Source organism: Crocodylus porosus, unplaced genomic scaffold (assembly GCF_001723895.1).
Source record: "Crocodylus porosus isolate Cpor-Errol unplaced genomic scaffold, CroPor_comp1, whole genome shotgun sequence".
NCBI lineage: Eukaryota > Metazoa > Chordata > Crocodylia > Crocodylidae > Crocodylus > Crocodylus porosus.
Window position 1 is genome coordinate 57180377 of NW_017728886.1, and position 17194 is coordinate 57197570.

The 17194-nt window shown below is 43.9% G+C and overlaps 1 protein-coding gene across 1 annotated transcript; it reads left to right on the top strand.

The window, feature by feature from the left end:
• Window positions 1-468: 468 nt before the first annotated feature.
• Window positions 469-6205, top strand: IL6 (interleukin 6). Its single transcript, XM_019532107.1, has 5 exons — window positions 469-478; window positions 995-1278; window positions 2172-2285; window positions 2881-3033; window positions 5549-6205. The coding sequence occupies exons 1-5, from the start codon at window positions 469-471 to the stop codon at window positions 5738-5740; spliced, it is 753 nt and encodes a 250-aa protein (XP_019387652.1). The 3' UTR covers window positions 5741-6205.
• Window positions 6206-17194: the final 10989 nt, after the last annotated feature.

Sequence of the window (17194 nt, forward strand, 5' to 3'; positions counted from 1 at the left end):
TCAAAATGGTGGCAGGGCCGCTTTAACTAAAGCTCATCGAACACGTTTTACTGAAAGCGCCCTTGCTAACATTTTGAAGCATGCAAGCTAAATATGCCTGATGTTACCGGCACTTTAATTAGAGTGGCTCTCAAAGCTACTCTAATTAAAGCACTCCCCTCCCCACAGGAGAGCCGATGCATACAAGCCCACATGTTATTACAGGGCATTTATACAAACACTGTTCCATGCCAGAGGTCCACTGCTCTGCAGCAGGCTCCACGAACAGAGCCTGCTCCACACAAGTGCTGACACGTGCCGCACCGCGCCGCCGCGCCTGCAGTTGTGTCAACAGCCAAACGTGTCAGCACACAGAAAATGGCAGCGGTGTGCTTTCGAACTAACATACCTCCAATGTGTTTTAGTTCAAAAGCGTGTCGCTGCCTTTTTCTCAGCAATGCTGGCGCTGCGGCACTTGCGTGCATAAAAATGCCCACAGGTACTAACGTAATGGGCTCTAACTGGCTACTATGTCTTAGTGCAGGTGAACACTTTTTATGTGATGCTTAATGCCCGCTGGACTAAAATCCTGCACGTTAGCATTGGTTTTGCCATCGGCTTTAATGCGCAGTAGAATTAGTCCGAGGGGCATTAAGCGCCTCGTGTAGAGGCGCCCTCCGTGTCTCGAGGGCAGGCGCCCTGGCTGGGTGCCGGGGAGGTCACGGACGTGAGCTGGAGGCAGGCGGGGCCGGGAACGGACTTGAGGGCGCAAGCTGACTTCACCGCGAGTTTCACAATGCGAAACAAAAGGGAAAAAACCCAAAACAAAAAAAAACAAATACGGGGCTTCAATCTGCTTTCTCATGTCGGATTTTCCCCGGGAGCAATGCGGATAAATACACAGCAGGGATGCCCGCAGCTCATTCTGCCCTGCCGTCCCGGGCCAGCCAGCCCTCTCGGAGCGCGCGGCGAAGGGGAGAGCGAAGCACAACAGAGGGCCATGCCGCGCAGTGAGTGCCAGCCCGCACTCCCCGCCCGCCCGCCGGCCGGCCGGCCGGCCCTGCCTCTCCGCCTGCCCTGCCCTCACCGCCCCTCTCTGTCTGTTTCCTCCCCTCAGGCGCCGCCTGGGCAGCCGCCGCCGTCGCTCTGCTGCTGGGAGCGGCGGCTCTGCCCGTGCCGGACTCGTCCGGGGAGGAAGACCTCGTGGACGAGCCGTCGCCCTCGCGGAGCTCCCCGGTGCCCGACTACGAGTCGCTGGCGTGGCTGCTGCGCACCCGGGCGGCCAGGCTGAAGCACGAGGTGAGTGGCGGGTGAGGGGGAGCAGGTGCCTGCGCCTGCCGGCTCCACCCCGCAGTCAGCATAGCTAGCACTTTCCCCCTTGAGCTGCACCATGGAAGAGGTGCAAATCCTCCCTGCCCGCTTGCCAGGACGGTGCCCACTCCAGAGGCCTTCTGACAACCAGGAAATGCCACTCCCCCACCCTTAGCCTGGCTCAGGCTGCGGAGCCTCGATGATAAATCATAGATAACCCCAGACGCTGGTCAGATTTGAAAGCTGTTTCTGCTAGGATCCATAGCCTCCCAGAAGGCTTTTATTTTCAGCCTATGTTGCCTAAAGGACCTGGGCCGGAGTCCTTAAAACAAGCCCCCTCTGAAACATATCTAGCTCCATCCTCCTCCAAACCCTGCTTCAGATAGTTGAAGGCTGCTATTAAATCCTCTTCAGTCTTCTCTTGCAGACTGAATGAATCGTTCCCTCAGCCTCTTCCAAGAAGCCAGGTGTCCCAGCCTCCTACTCATTTTCCTTGCTCTCTGCTAGTTGTCTACATCCTTCCTGTAGTGGAGGGCCCAAAATTGGACATAGTACTTCACTCACCTCAGTCAGCTGGCAATGCTTGTACAAATACCTCCTAGTATGCCGTTAGCCTTCACTGGGCCACACTGTTGGCTCATATTCAGCTTATTGTCCACCATAATCCCCAGGTCCTTTTGTGTAGAGCTGCTGCTTAGCTAGTCAGCCTCCAGCCTATGACACGCATGGGGTTGTTCCATCCTAAATTCAGGACTTTGTACTAGTCCTTAATGAATTTCATGTCCAAGTCCCCTGCCATCACTATGCATCACTACCTTGCCTCTTGCCTTGAATAAGGTAATGTGAAACAGGTGTAAAAACAACTCTTTTTCTCTTCACAGATGTGTGAAAAATTTACTGTGTGTGAAAACAGCATGGAAATGCTTGTCCAAAGCCACCTGAAACTCCCCAAGATCGTGGAAGAAGACGGCTGCTTACCGTCTGGATTCAACAAGGCAAGGAATCAATAACTTCACTAGTATAATGCTGTCCCTGTGTGACTGGTTCCTCTTGAGTCATGGGGGGCATATGCCCTCCTGCCATCAGCCAGCGATTGGGGGGGAGGGGTGTCCCAGCAGCCAATCATGCTGACCCCGGGGGGGGGGGGGACCATCCCCCACGGCCAATCTCACTCACCAAAAAGGAGCCACGCCACTTACAGAAGTCCTGTGGCCACTTCCGGAAGCGACACAGCCATTTTTGCTGGTGGCCCCGCTTCCCGGCCCGTGCTCACAGGGGGAGCACTGGCACTTCTGCCTGTCTGCCACCGAGCACAGCCTGATGGGGGGGCACCAGCGCTCTTAGGGGGTCCATGTGCACCCTGTGACAGCGTCAGTGGTGACAAATAAACAATGCTACATTTCTGGCTTGGTGCAAAGGCCACTAAAATCAATGGAAAGACTCCCATTGATCTTGATGGATTTTTGATCAGGCTTTCACAGTTGTGACCTAGTAGTCAACAGCAGCAGTTACTAGCGAACTGATCCAAAGATGAAGTGATCACCTCATTTTTCAGCAATAAGTAATTATTTTACTCTTCTTTCATTTCAGGAGAAATGCTTGACAAAGATCTCCAGTGGCCTTTTTGCATTTCAAACATATCTGGAATATATACATATACAAGAAACATTTATTAGTGAAAAACAAAAAATTGAAACCATATGGTATGGCACAAAGCACCTGGCAGACACTGTGAGGCAGATGGTGAGTTATCTACATATTTACCCATATATAAAACAATCACTTTGTTTTTAAATGAATTATATTTCAACAGGTCAATGTAGGATATATTCTGATCCCACTGGTTTCAGTGGGAATAGTTTGGTACTTCATACTCTCAGAAATTCATCAGGAAGCATATCTAAATTAAGAGGCTTTACGTTTGTCTGTGAAAGTTTAGATAGGAATGATCCTGCCTTGAGCAGGGGTGGTAAGACCAGATAACCGTGGAAGATCCTTTCGGTCCTGTTTTTCTACAATTCTAAGCAGTAGGCTTTTCATTCATCTATCTGTTGTAATCTGTAATTAGCACACCAGGTTTAGCAAATAAGTATGCTCTATTGTATTCCAAATGAAAAGAAAAAATATCACTTTGGGATGGATGATAGTCATTTCTTCTATTTTTTACCCTAGTCGTTATAGAATTGGGACTCAGTTCTAGTCTTTTCACACTTCAAACTCCTATTGAAGTAAATAAATGCATTCAGAGAAATAATAAAAAAGATATTTAAAACATTGTTAAAAAAACCAAAAACAAGCTTTTGAGCAGGATTATATGACACATTCTCAGATCTGTAACTTACTATCAAATGTACGACTAACAAAACTTATTCTGAAATTAAAAAGTTAATAATGTGGCTAAGAAAGAAGTGCCACCTACAGAAAAAAACACTTGCTTTTTGCCAGCAATCAGATTTACTGAAATCATAACATTTTATAAAAGCCTGAATATTTTTGAACATGGTAAATTAAATGCTGTTCATTTCTGATAGCAGTGTTCTGTGATTTGCAATGCATTTAAAGAGCATATTTTAAAAATCTTTCAGTTTCTACAATTCTTGTTCACATTAATAGCTCTTTATGTGAATAGATTCTTTATAGGCAGTGAAACAACCTGGGTGAGTAAAAACCACTCAGGTGACCAAAGGGTAGCAGGAGCAAGAATTACAGAAGTCATAAACCATTATGTCCTACAAAAGGTTATTCAGTGCTTTGAAAAGCCTATTGTACACAAAGTACTTTTTATGCAACATTCATTTTCATCATTCCGTAAGTGCAAGGGAGCTGAACTACATTTTTACACTTTGAAAGCCTTGAATAATAGACCTGTTATGAAAGATAACAGACTACTGACTTCACATGGGTATATTGCAAAAATTGGCTTGTAGCAGTTGTATTTTGTTTTATAACCAAGTGAGACTAGCCTTCCTGAAAAAAAAATAATTGAACAGTAAGAACTCAACGTCAGGGGACAAATACACAACTCGAAACTAAAACCTGTGGCTATGGAGACTATCAGAGATGGAGGGTAGTAGAACAAAGTCTTTCTTAATTTTTAGTTAGGAAGTAAGGTTTTGTGCCACCCAAATGGCCACCCTGTCTCAGCTGCTACTAAATGTAGGAAGCAGTAGTGGGTACAAGCTGTTGCTCATGTGCAACAGTTTGTAGTCAAGTGAATGAATTGGTGAGCATGGCACTCCATGGTACTCTGAAGATGCATCACCCAGAATCTCTGCAGTATGCATCAGCAAGTTAAAAGAAAAAGTTAAGATGCTCTTTCAGAATCCACCTTTTCAGGGGATCTAAGCAAAGAGAACATGCATTTCTTGTTGAATTAATTAAAGTAATATTGAAAGAGAAATGGTCTAAATGGTATACTTGCTTCTGGTATCTCTTAGATGGTGGTCGAGGACAGGGGTTGCCTACCCCTGGTCTAGGACCTCTGGGAGAAAGAAGCAGACTCTTCTGGCTGCTGGTCTTTATATTTCATTAGACTCATAGGACTCAAACTAAAATGGCTGTGGAGCCTAACTCATTCTCTCAGAAGTGCAGTAGTTTAGGCACTAAGGTGTCAGGTTTTAAAAATGTATTTGGGTATTTAACACTCATTGAAAGAAATCAGAGTTAGATACCTAAATACCTTCTAAAATCTTCAGTGAAGATACTAAGTCTTGTTCAAAGTCAACAGGATTTCATATCCCACAGTTTAAGTATCTTTAAAGTGGGAGTTTGACTGCTAAATCACTTATACATGCTCTAATGTTTCTCCTTACTATAACATTTGATTGTGTTTGAACACAGTTGTGAACTTTGGGGCCTCAAAGTTTAGTGGTCAGGAAATCATACTCAGCATTACATTGGTAGCAGAAATCACGATAAACAGTTGTCTTGGTCTAAATAGCAGTGTGCATCTGATTCAACGGTGCACACATTATATTCAAACACAATTTTGTTTAATGTCATAGACAAGACCTTATTATCAGATTCTAAAAAAGATTGCCAGCAAAAGTGGCACTAGATATAAATAAAAACAGGTATGTAGATGTGATGGAGATAAAGGTATTATGGATTACCCAGACAATGTCAGAATATCTGATGCCCCAACAGATGCATCAGTGGTCAAGCAGGTACTTTTCTAAGTATCTCCTGCATAAAGACAGATATTTTCCAAGACCATTTTACAGCACAGTAACCAATATACTTATTTTCTTTTCCATAGATGAAAAATCCTGATGTGGTGCCCATACCAGACCAAACCAGTCAGAAAACACTTCTTGAAAAACTGAAGGCAAATAAAAATTGGAGAGAGAAAATTGCCACTCATTTCATCCTCAGAGATTTTACTTCATTTATGGAGAAAACAGTAAGGGCTCTTCGATACATAAGAAAAACCAGGAGTTCAAGTGCTTGAATGTTTTAATTCAGACACCTTCCTTTTCACAAAATCTGTCATGTGGCAGATGACAGTGTTGTTCTATTTTAAGAACCAAAGCTCTAATAATAAAGGTTTCCATTTATAAATTGTAAAATCACTAGGATTTTACAATTTTGGGGAATATATTTATTATATTTAAAATATTTATTCGTTTATAATAATGCTTATTTATATTTCCAGTATTTACAGAAAATTTAAACAGAGTATCTATTTTATTTGTTTCTACTGACATTATTTGCAATATCAGTTGATGTCACTTCCTATATAGCCAACAAAAATGCACGTGGAAGCGCTGTAATCTAGAAAAAACTGAATGTATAACTTATTTTCTTCATGTCTGAAATTTTGTATTTAAATCTATTTATATTTTTTAAAAAACAAAATATAACTCTTTTAAAAGAAGTTTTTGGCATTTAATAAAGGTATGAAAATTCTCAAATATCCAAGTTTCTATCTCTACACCTATTTATATGGCAGTTCATCATCATTCAACAGCCATTCTGGAAGTATCTGATTGTTGCTTATTTTTGGAGTGAGGTGATATGAAGGGTTGGTTAGTTTTGTGGAACTAGATAAAAGCATAAAGAACTAGCAACCTTGCCAGAGAAAAGTGTGGAAAAATCTTAACAGCAATATGACAATTATGCTGGAAATGTGGAAACTGCGAAACTTCTTAACAGCAGTTATAAAAGCAGTTATGACAATTTGCCCCAAACAATGCAAAGACAGAAAAAAAAACCTACTCCCAGCAAGCAATAATAATTCAGCAATTTATACCACTACTTCCAGTGGAAACAGGAATCTTAAGTTTTGAGTGAGTAAGGCAAACATACCACAGAACATCAGACTTGATGCATAAATTCCTTTCCTGAAGTCCTACATAAGACCATCTACTAACCAGCAGGGCCAGCCTACACTTAAAATGCAGCAAGGAACAGGAAAAGGGAACAGAACTCCACTATAGATGCACATGCTTCATGCACCCAAGCTTGAAGAACATCTGGGCAGTGGTACACATATGGCATGTGTGTATTCTGACTCTGTATGCTGTGCATCTAGGGCAAAGCTGTCCAATATCTGAGTAGCTGGGGACCACAGGCCACCATGCGGTGCCACACACCATGGGGCATACACCATGCGGGCCACACACTCCTGGGCTACATGCCATGCTGTACCACAGAACCCCATTCACATGGGTCCCTGACATCTGAACACTACACATTGCACAGGCCACTAACAGGTTGTACAAGACCCCAACACTGAATGAACTCTTGATGTGCCATGCAAGCCCACCCAGCTACATAGTCCCTCCTCCCCGCAGCCCAGGCCCCTAATGCACTGGGAGAACCCCAACATCACATGGGCTCCTGATAGATGCGCTGCAGCGTGCAGGCCCCTTGTGCATACAGATATAATGCACTGCAACAAAGTGCAACTTGTGCCCCTCCACTGCACGGTGGGCAACTCCTGCTGCTCTGCACTGGAATGGATACCACATGGGGTCCCCAGGTGCCCCGAGACCTCCAACCACAGTCTTCCTCGGCCTTATGGACCATGCTGCTGTGCCCTACCCCCAGGAAGTAGGGTACACAGCAAGCTGGAAAAGGGAGTGGGAGTCCAGAGACTGGTAACAGCAGCAAGATAGCACCAAGTTGGAGCCAGTGCCCAGACAAGAAGCCTGTAGTTTAACCACCAGTTCGACAGCACTGATCTCAGGCGTAAAGGGCAGAGTGCACCTACCACACCTCAGCTTCCTCTCAGGTATACATGGGACTTTGAAAGTAGGGAACAGAGGAGGATATGTTATAGAAAATGCATGGAGGGAACAGAGGAGGATATGTTATAGAAAACCCCCACAACTGCTGGTACTGCAAGGACTTCTAGGTCTCTTTCTTCGTTCATACTCACATTTAGTATGGGTGACTCTCCCAAAGTAGTGAACAGTTCATTCAGAGCTGGAACCTCAGCCTGCAGAGAAAAGGGATTGAAGTATTGTTTTTGGAGGCTTCAAAAATTGCATAACGTCTCATGAATGAGTGAATAGTACTTGAAAGCAGCTTTTTATAGCTACTTAGGATAGATGTATTTTCCAGTAACATGGTGAATGTTGTTTAAGATATGGTAAGTGCACTTTAATAGTTGTAGAAAGATCTACAACGATTGAGAACCTCTGGGTAAAGGTCAGAGGGGAGAATAGCAAAGGAATTGTGGGCATTGGCCAGAGACTACCAAACCAGCAGAAAGAGGTGAATGAGGCCTTGTTTAAACTGATAGAAGTTCCAAACTGCAGATTCTCAAGGGTAATTTTAATTACCATTAAAGGGAAACATAGCAATGCAAAAACAGTCCAGCAAATTTTTGGAGTGAGTCACATGTAACGGAAAGTTCAATTAGGGAGGGAAGCTCTTCTTGACTTGCTGCTCACAAACATGGAGGAATTGACTGAGAATATGAATATGGAAGGTAACTCGGGTGACAGTGACCACGAAGTGATACAGTTCAAGATCTTAAGGGGAAGAATGAAGGAGAGCAGCAGAATAGAGACTGGACTTCAAAAAAGCAGACCAACTCAGGGAACTGGGCCTTGAGAAGCAAGGCTGAAGGGAAAAAGTGTTTAGGTAAGCAAGGTGTGCTTTAAGGAGGCCATTTTAAGAGAACAGGAGCAAAATATCCTGATGCGATGAGAAAATGGGAAATGCAACAGAAGACCAGGCTGGGTAGAGAGCAGTATTTTCAATGGGTTGTAACTCAGGAATCCTATGACAAGTGGACAGTATAGGAGTATTGCTCAGCTTTGCAGAGAGAAAAATAGAAAGACCAAGGCATGATTTGAGATGCAACTGGCAAAGCACATAAAAGGCAATAAAAATGTCAGAAATAAGAAGATGATCAAAAAAAACCATAAGTCTCCTGAACAATTCAAAAGGCAACCCAGTCATGAACAATACAGTATTTAAGGCTGAAGTATTTAATGGTTTTACTTCAGTCTTCACAAGAGGAGCAGCTACCAGATGATGTGTGCAGTTGGCAGCAAAGACAGGGAAAGAGATAAACAGCCTAGAGTAGTAGAAGAACATGGTATGGATTACTTAGACAAGCAAGAGGCTTTCAGGTTGGTAGGGCCAAATGAGATGCAACTTAGAGTACTGAAGGAATTGGTTGACATAATTTCAGAGTCATTGGCTCTTTCAGAATCAGTAGAGTTCCGGTGAAGTCCTGGATCATTGGAAATTGGCAAATACAGTGCTCATCTTTAAGAAAGTGAAGAAGGAAATTGTAGACTGGTCAGTTTGACCTCAATACTTGGAAAGATCCTGGAGGAGGTCGTCAAAGAATCTACTGTAAAGCACCTAAAGAAGAGAACAAGGTGATCAGGAACAGGCAGTATGGATTCACCAACAGCAAGTCATGCCTAACCCATCTGATTTCCTTCTATAAGGTGGGAGGCCATGTAGAGGAGGAAGAACAGTGGATATGACGTACCTTGATTTTAGCAAGGTCTTTGATACCATCTCCCATGGCATTCTTGTTAACAAGCTAAGGAAATATAGACTAGATTAATAAGGTGGACAGAAAACTGGTTGGATCATCATGTTGCATGAGTAGTTATCAGTGGCTTAATGTCTAGTTAGGAAGAGGTATCAAGTGGAGTTCTCTAGAGGTCTGTCCTGGGTCCATTATTGCTTAACATCTTGTTTAAAGTTTATGATGATAGGACTGAATGTTTAGTGAACCTGTGGATGACACCAAGTTGGGTCGTTGCAGACACTCTGGCGAGCAGGGATGGATCCAGAATGGCTTGGATAAACTAGAGAAATGGTTTAAAATCAAATTAAATTCACCAAGGACAAGTGCAAAGTCCTGCACCTTGGACAGAATTACTTGTATAAGGGCAGACTGGGGAATGACTGTCTAGGCTGCAGTACTGAAGAGGGGGATCTAGGGGGTTACAATGGAACAGAAGCTGAATGCCAGACAACAATGTGTTCTTGTTTCAAAAAAAGGGAAAAAGCATACTGGATTGTATTAAAAGGAATGTCACTTGTAAATCAAGGAAAATGATTCTTCTGTTCTATTCAGCACTGGCAAGGCCTCACCTGGAGTACTCTTCCAGTGTTGGGTCCCATACTTCTAGAAGAATGTGAACAGATTTGGAAAGGAACCTTGCTGCAAAAAAGTTTTAGGTTGAAGATTAGGAAGAACTTTCTGACTGTGAGGATAATCGAGGACTGGAACAGATGACCTATTTGTGGAATCTCCATCCCTGAAATTTTCAGCAGCAGGTCAGAGAGACACTTGACTAGGCTGGTTTAACCAGGGATGATCCTGCCTTGAGCAGAGAGCTGGATTAGGCATCTCATGAGGTGCCTTCCAGCCCTATTTCTGATAATCTAATCTGGCTTTCTGCTATGGCCACACATAAGAGTGATCTACATGATTTTGTAATGTGCAAGCAAAAAAACAAAATCCAGGGGTAATCTTATATCCATGGTGTAAAGATAGATACTTCTGTCCTAGAGACATGAGACTGTAGAAGTTGGGAAGGTGAACCTGTTATTTCAGCTGGAACTCAGTGACCATTTGTGGCAGAAATTTAGGGTGGATTTTTAAAAAGACACCTTATTGGGATGGAAAACTCTAAGAGGGGTCTTAAACCTTCTCTACTATCCTTGCTGAGGCAACAGCTATCAAAGTAAGGCACCATGTGGCACTGTGAAGAGTAACTCAGCCCTGTGCCCGGTGAATTCATCTCATGATACTTTGGTGCTGTGATCAAAATGTCATGAACCAACAAAGAAGAGATCTGCCAATACATGACAGCCATCCAGCATTTGAGCCTGGATGGCTAATATCGCCATTCTGAGACCAAAAAAATCTAAAAAGAGGTAGGACTTTGGATTAGAGGGATGGGAAATCTAGAGCACCCCAAAACAGAACTCTCAGCCACACTGGGACTAGTCGAGATCAGTGGGCTGAGTTTTGTCTGATTTCTTAAAGTTCTCTGAAAATCTAAGGGGTTCTCCATGCACTGAACAGGGATCCTATGTGCAGGCTTCTCTGGAACAGAAAATGTAGCACTCCTTGTTCTTTGCATTGAACAAGTCCTCCCGGAGGCATCCCCAGTATAAGAAGATGATTTGGTGAAACAGAATCTTTGATACCCCACTCATGAGAGACATGTCTTCCTAAACTAGCCAGCCTGCAGAACAGCTTGGCAGATAAGTGCATCAATTGCAGCTTGATCATCCCTTCTACCAGAAGAAAGACTTTGTTTGTTGTAAATCACAGCAGCTGTATCCATAATTATCTGTACTAATCACCATGCAGCAAGGACTCACAAACTGCAGGCTGACCTGATATCCAATGGGTTGTTTGCTTCCCTAATTCCCACTAATTGAGAGGAACATCCACATGTCCTCTGTTCCTAGTAATGAACCAAACTTCACTGCAGTATCAGGTCTTAGAGAAACAAAGGGAATTTATCCAGAAGGTATTTGCAGGGTCCTTCCATAATTTCAAGTATGGCAATATTACCAGGGGCACAATTAAAGGTATGCAAAAGGTGCCTGGCTAGGGTGTACATGATCTTAACCAGCATTGCATGCAAGGTCAAATGACCCAACAACACATAACAAGCTTTTGCTTGTGAAGTTTGGAATCTAGTTATGCTATCAGGTCAGTCAGGTTCTGGAACCTGTCCTGAAGCAAGAAGGGCACGGCCCTTGGGGAATTTAGGTTAAAGGCAAATTACTTTTGTGTCTTTGAACTGGAGTGAGGTTTTTTTAGGTTTCTTACTTTCAGGCATGAGTTCCAAAGCAGATGGATTATAAAATTAGATTTCTGACCAATGCTAATAGTTTCACAGCATCAAGAAAAGGACTATTGGAGAACCTGATGTCAAAGACAGTGCAGACTATGGTACTATCACAGCAAAAGGGAGAGGAATAGCAGTTTCCTGTTAAATATGCAAGCCACTTATTTTTTGAGCCTAATTCAGTGCCACTGGTTAGTTCATGGCTGGCAAGTGAGGGCTGACTTGAAGCTGTTTCAGAAGCTGAAGGCATCAAGCTGGGGGATGACGAAAGGACTTCCTACATTTCTTGGAATGTCTGTCTCTTGGTTTGACCCCTCGTGTTAGGTCCTTGGCACCATAATGAACACGAGGGTTGAAGTGAGTCTCTCATGGCCATGACGTTTTGATAAGTAAAGATCTGCCTCTGGAACTCTCCCTTGCCTGTGACCTCATTCAATGAGTTTTTCTTGCCCATTTTTGATGGGACCGACACAGGTGTTTTGTGCAAAAGAAAGTCTGTTTTTAAGTTCTCTGGAGGCATGCTGGGGGTCCCACACTTGCCCAAGAGGTAAATCTGCAGTCTGCAGCCTAGCCTCCTTTTAGATTCAGGACCTACAGTGAAACATTTTTTCAGGAGAGCAGGAAGTGAGGGGGGAGAGGGGTGCAATCTTTTTGGCAGGTATGCCACAAATTAGCCTGCACCCTTCTCTGGTCTGCTGTACACCACACACACACACACACACACACACACACACACACACACACACACACACACACACACACACACACACACCCCCCCCCCCATCCCATTTGTGCACATATGCTACAGGTTTACTAACCGTGTACTAAAGGCACTTTCAGGTATCCCTCAGTAGCTGATGGCTGTGCTTCATGAAGAGCAAAAAACTTAAATCCAGGTGACTTCAAGGCCATTCTGGAAACAGAATTTTTTGTTTTTCTTAGAAAATGATTTTTGTTTTTCTTAGAAAAGCATCTAACTGGGTTTTAACAGACAACTCAGTATAGTTTAGATTTAATTAAAGTAGGAGAAAAATCACTCAAAAACAGTGAAGAAAGCAATAGTTTTCCTGCAGTCCAAGCACAGATTATAAGGAACTCCATTTAAGACAATTATGAGGAATTGCAGTGCAATAAAAAGTGCAACCTGTCTTCAAGGCAACCTCGATGTCAGCATGAATGAGGTACACGAACTCTCACAGTGAACATGCCCAAGGACACTCACTCACAGAAGAACTGAGAAGTATATAGCAGGAGTTGTCAACCAGAGATACACAGAAAACGGCTAGGGGGTATGTGCAGGTTGGCAGGGATGGAGCACCACCACCAACCATCCTGCACCACCACCTCCCAGGAGAAGGGCTGGGGGGCAAGGGCAGTGGCTCCCCCCTACAGGCCGCACAGGCGCTGCCCAGCCAACCAGACATTGTGGGGCAGGGGAGAGGGGCTCGCACACAGTGGCCACTGCATGCAAACAAATTACTTGAAGTTGCAGCAAAATAGGTTTGAATTAGGTATCAGGAAAAACTTTTTTTTTTTTGCTATTTGAATAGACAATTAATAGACTGCACAGGGAAGTTGTGGACTCTCCATCATTGGAGGTCTTCAAGAGGTTGAACAAGCAGTGATCAGGGTTGATCTATGAATAGCAATGCCTATATTCTAAGGGTAATTCCCATGCTTCAGGGCTTTTCTAGTTACTACATGGGACCTGGAGGGAATTTTTCCCCTTTTGCTGCTACATGTGTCAAGGTTTTTTTAAAGCCTTACTCAGAAGCTGCAGCTAAGGTTCAAGATTTTGACTGGGTGTGCCAGTGCTCCTGCTGGAACCTGTTGGTTCCTGGTTAGAGATCTTGCCCTTCCACTCAAGGTCAGAGCAATCACCATATTTGGGGTCTGGAAGGAATTTTACACCATTATCGGATGAATATGGACCATGGGGTTTTTTGCCTTCCTCCATATCAGGGGGCATGGCTCTCTTTCTTGGATCCCTTGAGCATATTTCAGCAACCTTTTCAGCAGCAGGATGTTGTCTGCACAGTCCCCCTGCTTTACTTGTGGCAGATTAGGGTGTTGTGCTCTGTGTTTGTCAAGGTTGACTGTAGTTTTGCAATAGGTTAGACTAGCAATTTGTATAGGATGGTTTGGATAGGGATGATCCTGCTTTAGGCAGGGAGTTGAGCTAAATAATCTCTGAAGTAACCTTCCAGCCTTATTTACTTGCATTTAAACTAAAGAAGTAACAAGAGAGTTTTGGAAGGTAAGCAGCAACCAAAATAAAAACATCCTGTGATTCAGAGAATTCAGAAAACTCTGCCACACGGTCTGAAGTTAGACTGCATAGAGATCCATCTTCCCACTCCCAACCCCCCCACCCCCACCCCAAAAAAAAAGATTTCAGGTGCCAGAGAAAGCCCTAACCTGTTATTTAATTCTACCTCAGTATAGAAGTTAAGGCTATCTGAAACAGCAGCAGTTACCGAACAAATTATTAATTGAATGCAAATATTAACAATTGGTATCTATGGATAATATATTTTACTTGTATAAAAAATAAAATGACAACATGGAATGTAACTAGCCACTGAAGTCAGTGCCTGTTGATCCAGTAATAGCAATTGTTAATAAGAACAGCTTCATTTATTTATTTACTTTTTTAGTCCTCATGATTGTAGGAATAAAATGCAAGATGTATAGGCTCAAAAAATTAAATAATAGACAAAAAGAGCTAGAAATGCATTAATGTATAAAACCTCCTTACATATAACAATACAAGTGCTGCTTGCCTGTCAAGGGAAATTGTTCTTCTACTCTATTCAGTCCTGGTGAGGCCTCAACTGGAGGATTGAGTTTTCAACTCTGAACTTTAAGGAGATGTGGACAAATTATAAATGAGACCAACCCATCTAGCAAAAACATTAGGAAGTGAAAGAAAAAAAACCCATTCCATAGTGGGAAATTGATATCCAATAGGTTTGGGGGTAAAGGCATTCACCCAGCATGTGAGAAAGCAAGATAGCAAGTCCCTGGCCTGATTCATCCCACAACCCTGACTACTAAGGCTATTTGCTACATGTGCGCCTCACTGTCAAGTAGACTAATTAGCTCCGCAATAAAGCTACACTGCCTATGTCTGTGCTGGTATTACATCACAGTAAATTAACTCTACCATAACATAGTACTGTCAGGGACAGAATAATTATGGCAGAGTAATTTACTGTGCTGAAATACATACGCTTTACCTCAGCTCAAATTGCTGCTGTTCTGGGAGCATGTGTAGACATGACATGCAGAAGAGTTTTCTCCACTTCAAATGGCTCTGGAGTTTATTGTGTCACATTAATTGTATGTGTAGATACACTCACAAAACAGCAAAATGTATTATTAGTCTAGGAAACACGTTTTACAAGGAACTGTTGGAAGAACTAGGATTATTTAGTCTGGTAAAGAAGATAATGAGGGAGAATTGGATAAATGTCTTCAAATATCTGAAGGGTGGTTATAAAAAGGATGGCAATAAATTATTCTGCGACTGCAAGGGACGGGACAAAAAGTAATAATTTTAAATTGCAGTAAGAAAAGTTTAGGTTGGCTTTAAGTGGCTACAGGAACACTTGCACAGGATGGTTTAGATGAGAGTGATTGTGCCTTGAGCAGGGGGTTGGATTAGATCAGTGTTTCTCAACCAGTAGGTCACAAGATTTTAAAAAGAGTCACAAGGAGGTCTGAGTAGGGAGGAGAGGAGGGCACAGGGGAGGGCAACATAAAGCAGCAGAAAAGGGAAGGAGGGGGCCGGGTGCAGCAACTAGAGGGAAAGACCGGAGAGAGGGCAAGAGAGACACTGTGGGTCAGGGACCAGGAGGGTGTGGGTCATGGCAAGCTGATAGTTACGGTAATGGGTCCCACTGTGAAAAAGGTTGAGAACCACTAGACTAGATGACCCTTCTCTCTCATGATTACTTTGAGGTACAACTCATGAGTCTTGAATGCTTGGAGGCTAGCATGTATGAACATACTAGGAACCTGTTAAAACTTAGAACAAAGTTAAATAACTGGATTAAAAAAACCAACACTATGTCAAACATTTAAGCCAATGGTCCCTAACTCAAGGTTTGCACACAACACATTGAGAGATCCTTCAATGTTGATCACAATTTAAGAAATGATTTGCAACAACAGGAAATTTCAAAATTAAAATTAAGGATTGACAGGGGAGAAAAAAAGCACAGCATGATGTTTCCTGCAGCTTTTTACTTGTTCAGTTTTGCTCATCCGTCAACAAAGGTTGAAGATCACTAATCTACCTTAGTAGAATACCATAGCTTCATAGTTAGTAGGGTCGGAAGGGACCTGAGCAGATCATCAAGTCCGACCCCCTGCCACGGCAGGAAAGAGTACTGGGGTCAAGTGACCCCAGCCAGATGTTTATCCAGCCTCCTTTTAAAGACCCCCAGGGTAGGAGCCAGCACCAATTCTCTTGTAAGTTAGTTCAAAAATCCTAGCCACCCTGACAGTAAAGTAGTGCCTCCTGATATCTAGCCTGAATCTACCCTCTGCCAGCTTGTGACCATTAGTTCTGGTCACACCTGGTAGTGCTCGGGGGAACAGGGACTCCCTCAATGCCTGCTGATCCCCCCTGACCAGTTTGTAAATGGCCACTAGATCCCCGCTCAGCCTTCTCTTGTGGAGGCTGAACAGGTTCAGGTCCCGTAGCCTCTCCTCTTAGGGCCTGCCCTGCTGACCCCTGATCCTGTGGGTAGCCCTCCTCTGGAGGCTCTCCATGTTGTCCACATCCCTCCTGAAGTGCAGCGCCCAGAACTGGACGCATTACTCCAACTGCGGCCTACCCAGTGTCGCATAGAGGGGGAGGATCACCTCCTTGGACCTGCTTGAGATGCATCTGTGGATACATGACAAGGTATGGTTGGCCTTCCTGACCGCATCCCCACAGTCGGCCCATGTTCATATTGACCTCCAAGATCCTTCTCTGCCTCTGCACTGACAAGAAGGGAGTTCCCCAGCTTGTAGGTATGCTGCTAGTTCTTCCTCCACAAGTGCAGTTCCCTGCACTTGTCAATGTTGAAACCCATCATGTTCTCTTCCGTCCACCCCTGTAGCCTGTCCAGATCTGATGTAGCCTATTCCTTCCTTCTAGCGTGCCCACTTCTCCCCACATCTATCATCTGCAAATCTGAACAGGGTGCATTTTATCCCTTTGTCCAAGTCACTGATGAAGATGTTGAACAGTACCAGCCCAAGGACCAAGCCCTGCGGAACCCCACCGCCCACATCCCTCCAGGTCAAATAAGACCCATCCACCACCACTCTCTGGGTGTGGCCCTCCAGCCAGTTAGTGACCCATCTGACTGTGTAGGTGTCGACACCACAGTCTCTTAGTTTTTTAAATGAGAATGGGCTGAGAGACAGTGTAGAAGGCCTTCCTAACGTCCAGAAAGACTATATCCACCACAACACCTGCATCCAGGGATTTGGTGACCTGGTCATAGAAGGCCACCAGGTTAGTCTGACAGGCCCCGCCTCAAATGAACCCATGTTGGTTGGCCCTAAGCATAATCTCCCCTGCTGGCCCCTTGTGGACATGCGCCAGGATAATTTTC

Coding starts and splice junctions, on each gene's coding strand:
- IL6 (XM_019532107.1), top strand. Junction 2,286..2,880: donor TACCGTCTGGATTCAACAAG/GCAAGGAATCAA, acceptor CTTTCATTTCAG/GAGAAATGCTTGACAAAGAT. Junction 3,034..5,548: donor CAGACACTGTGAGGCAGATG/GTGAGTTATCTA, acceptor TCTTTTCCATAG/ATGAAAAATCCTGATGTGGT.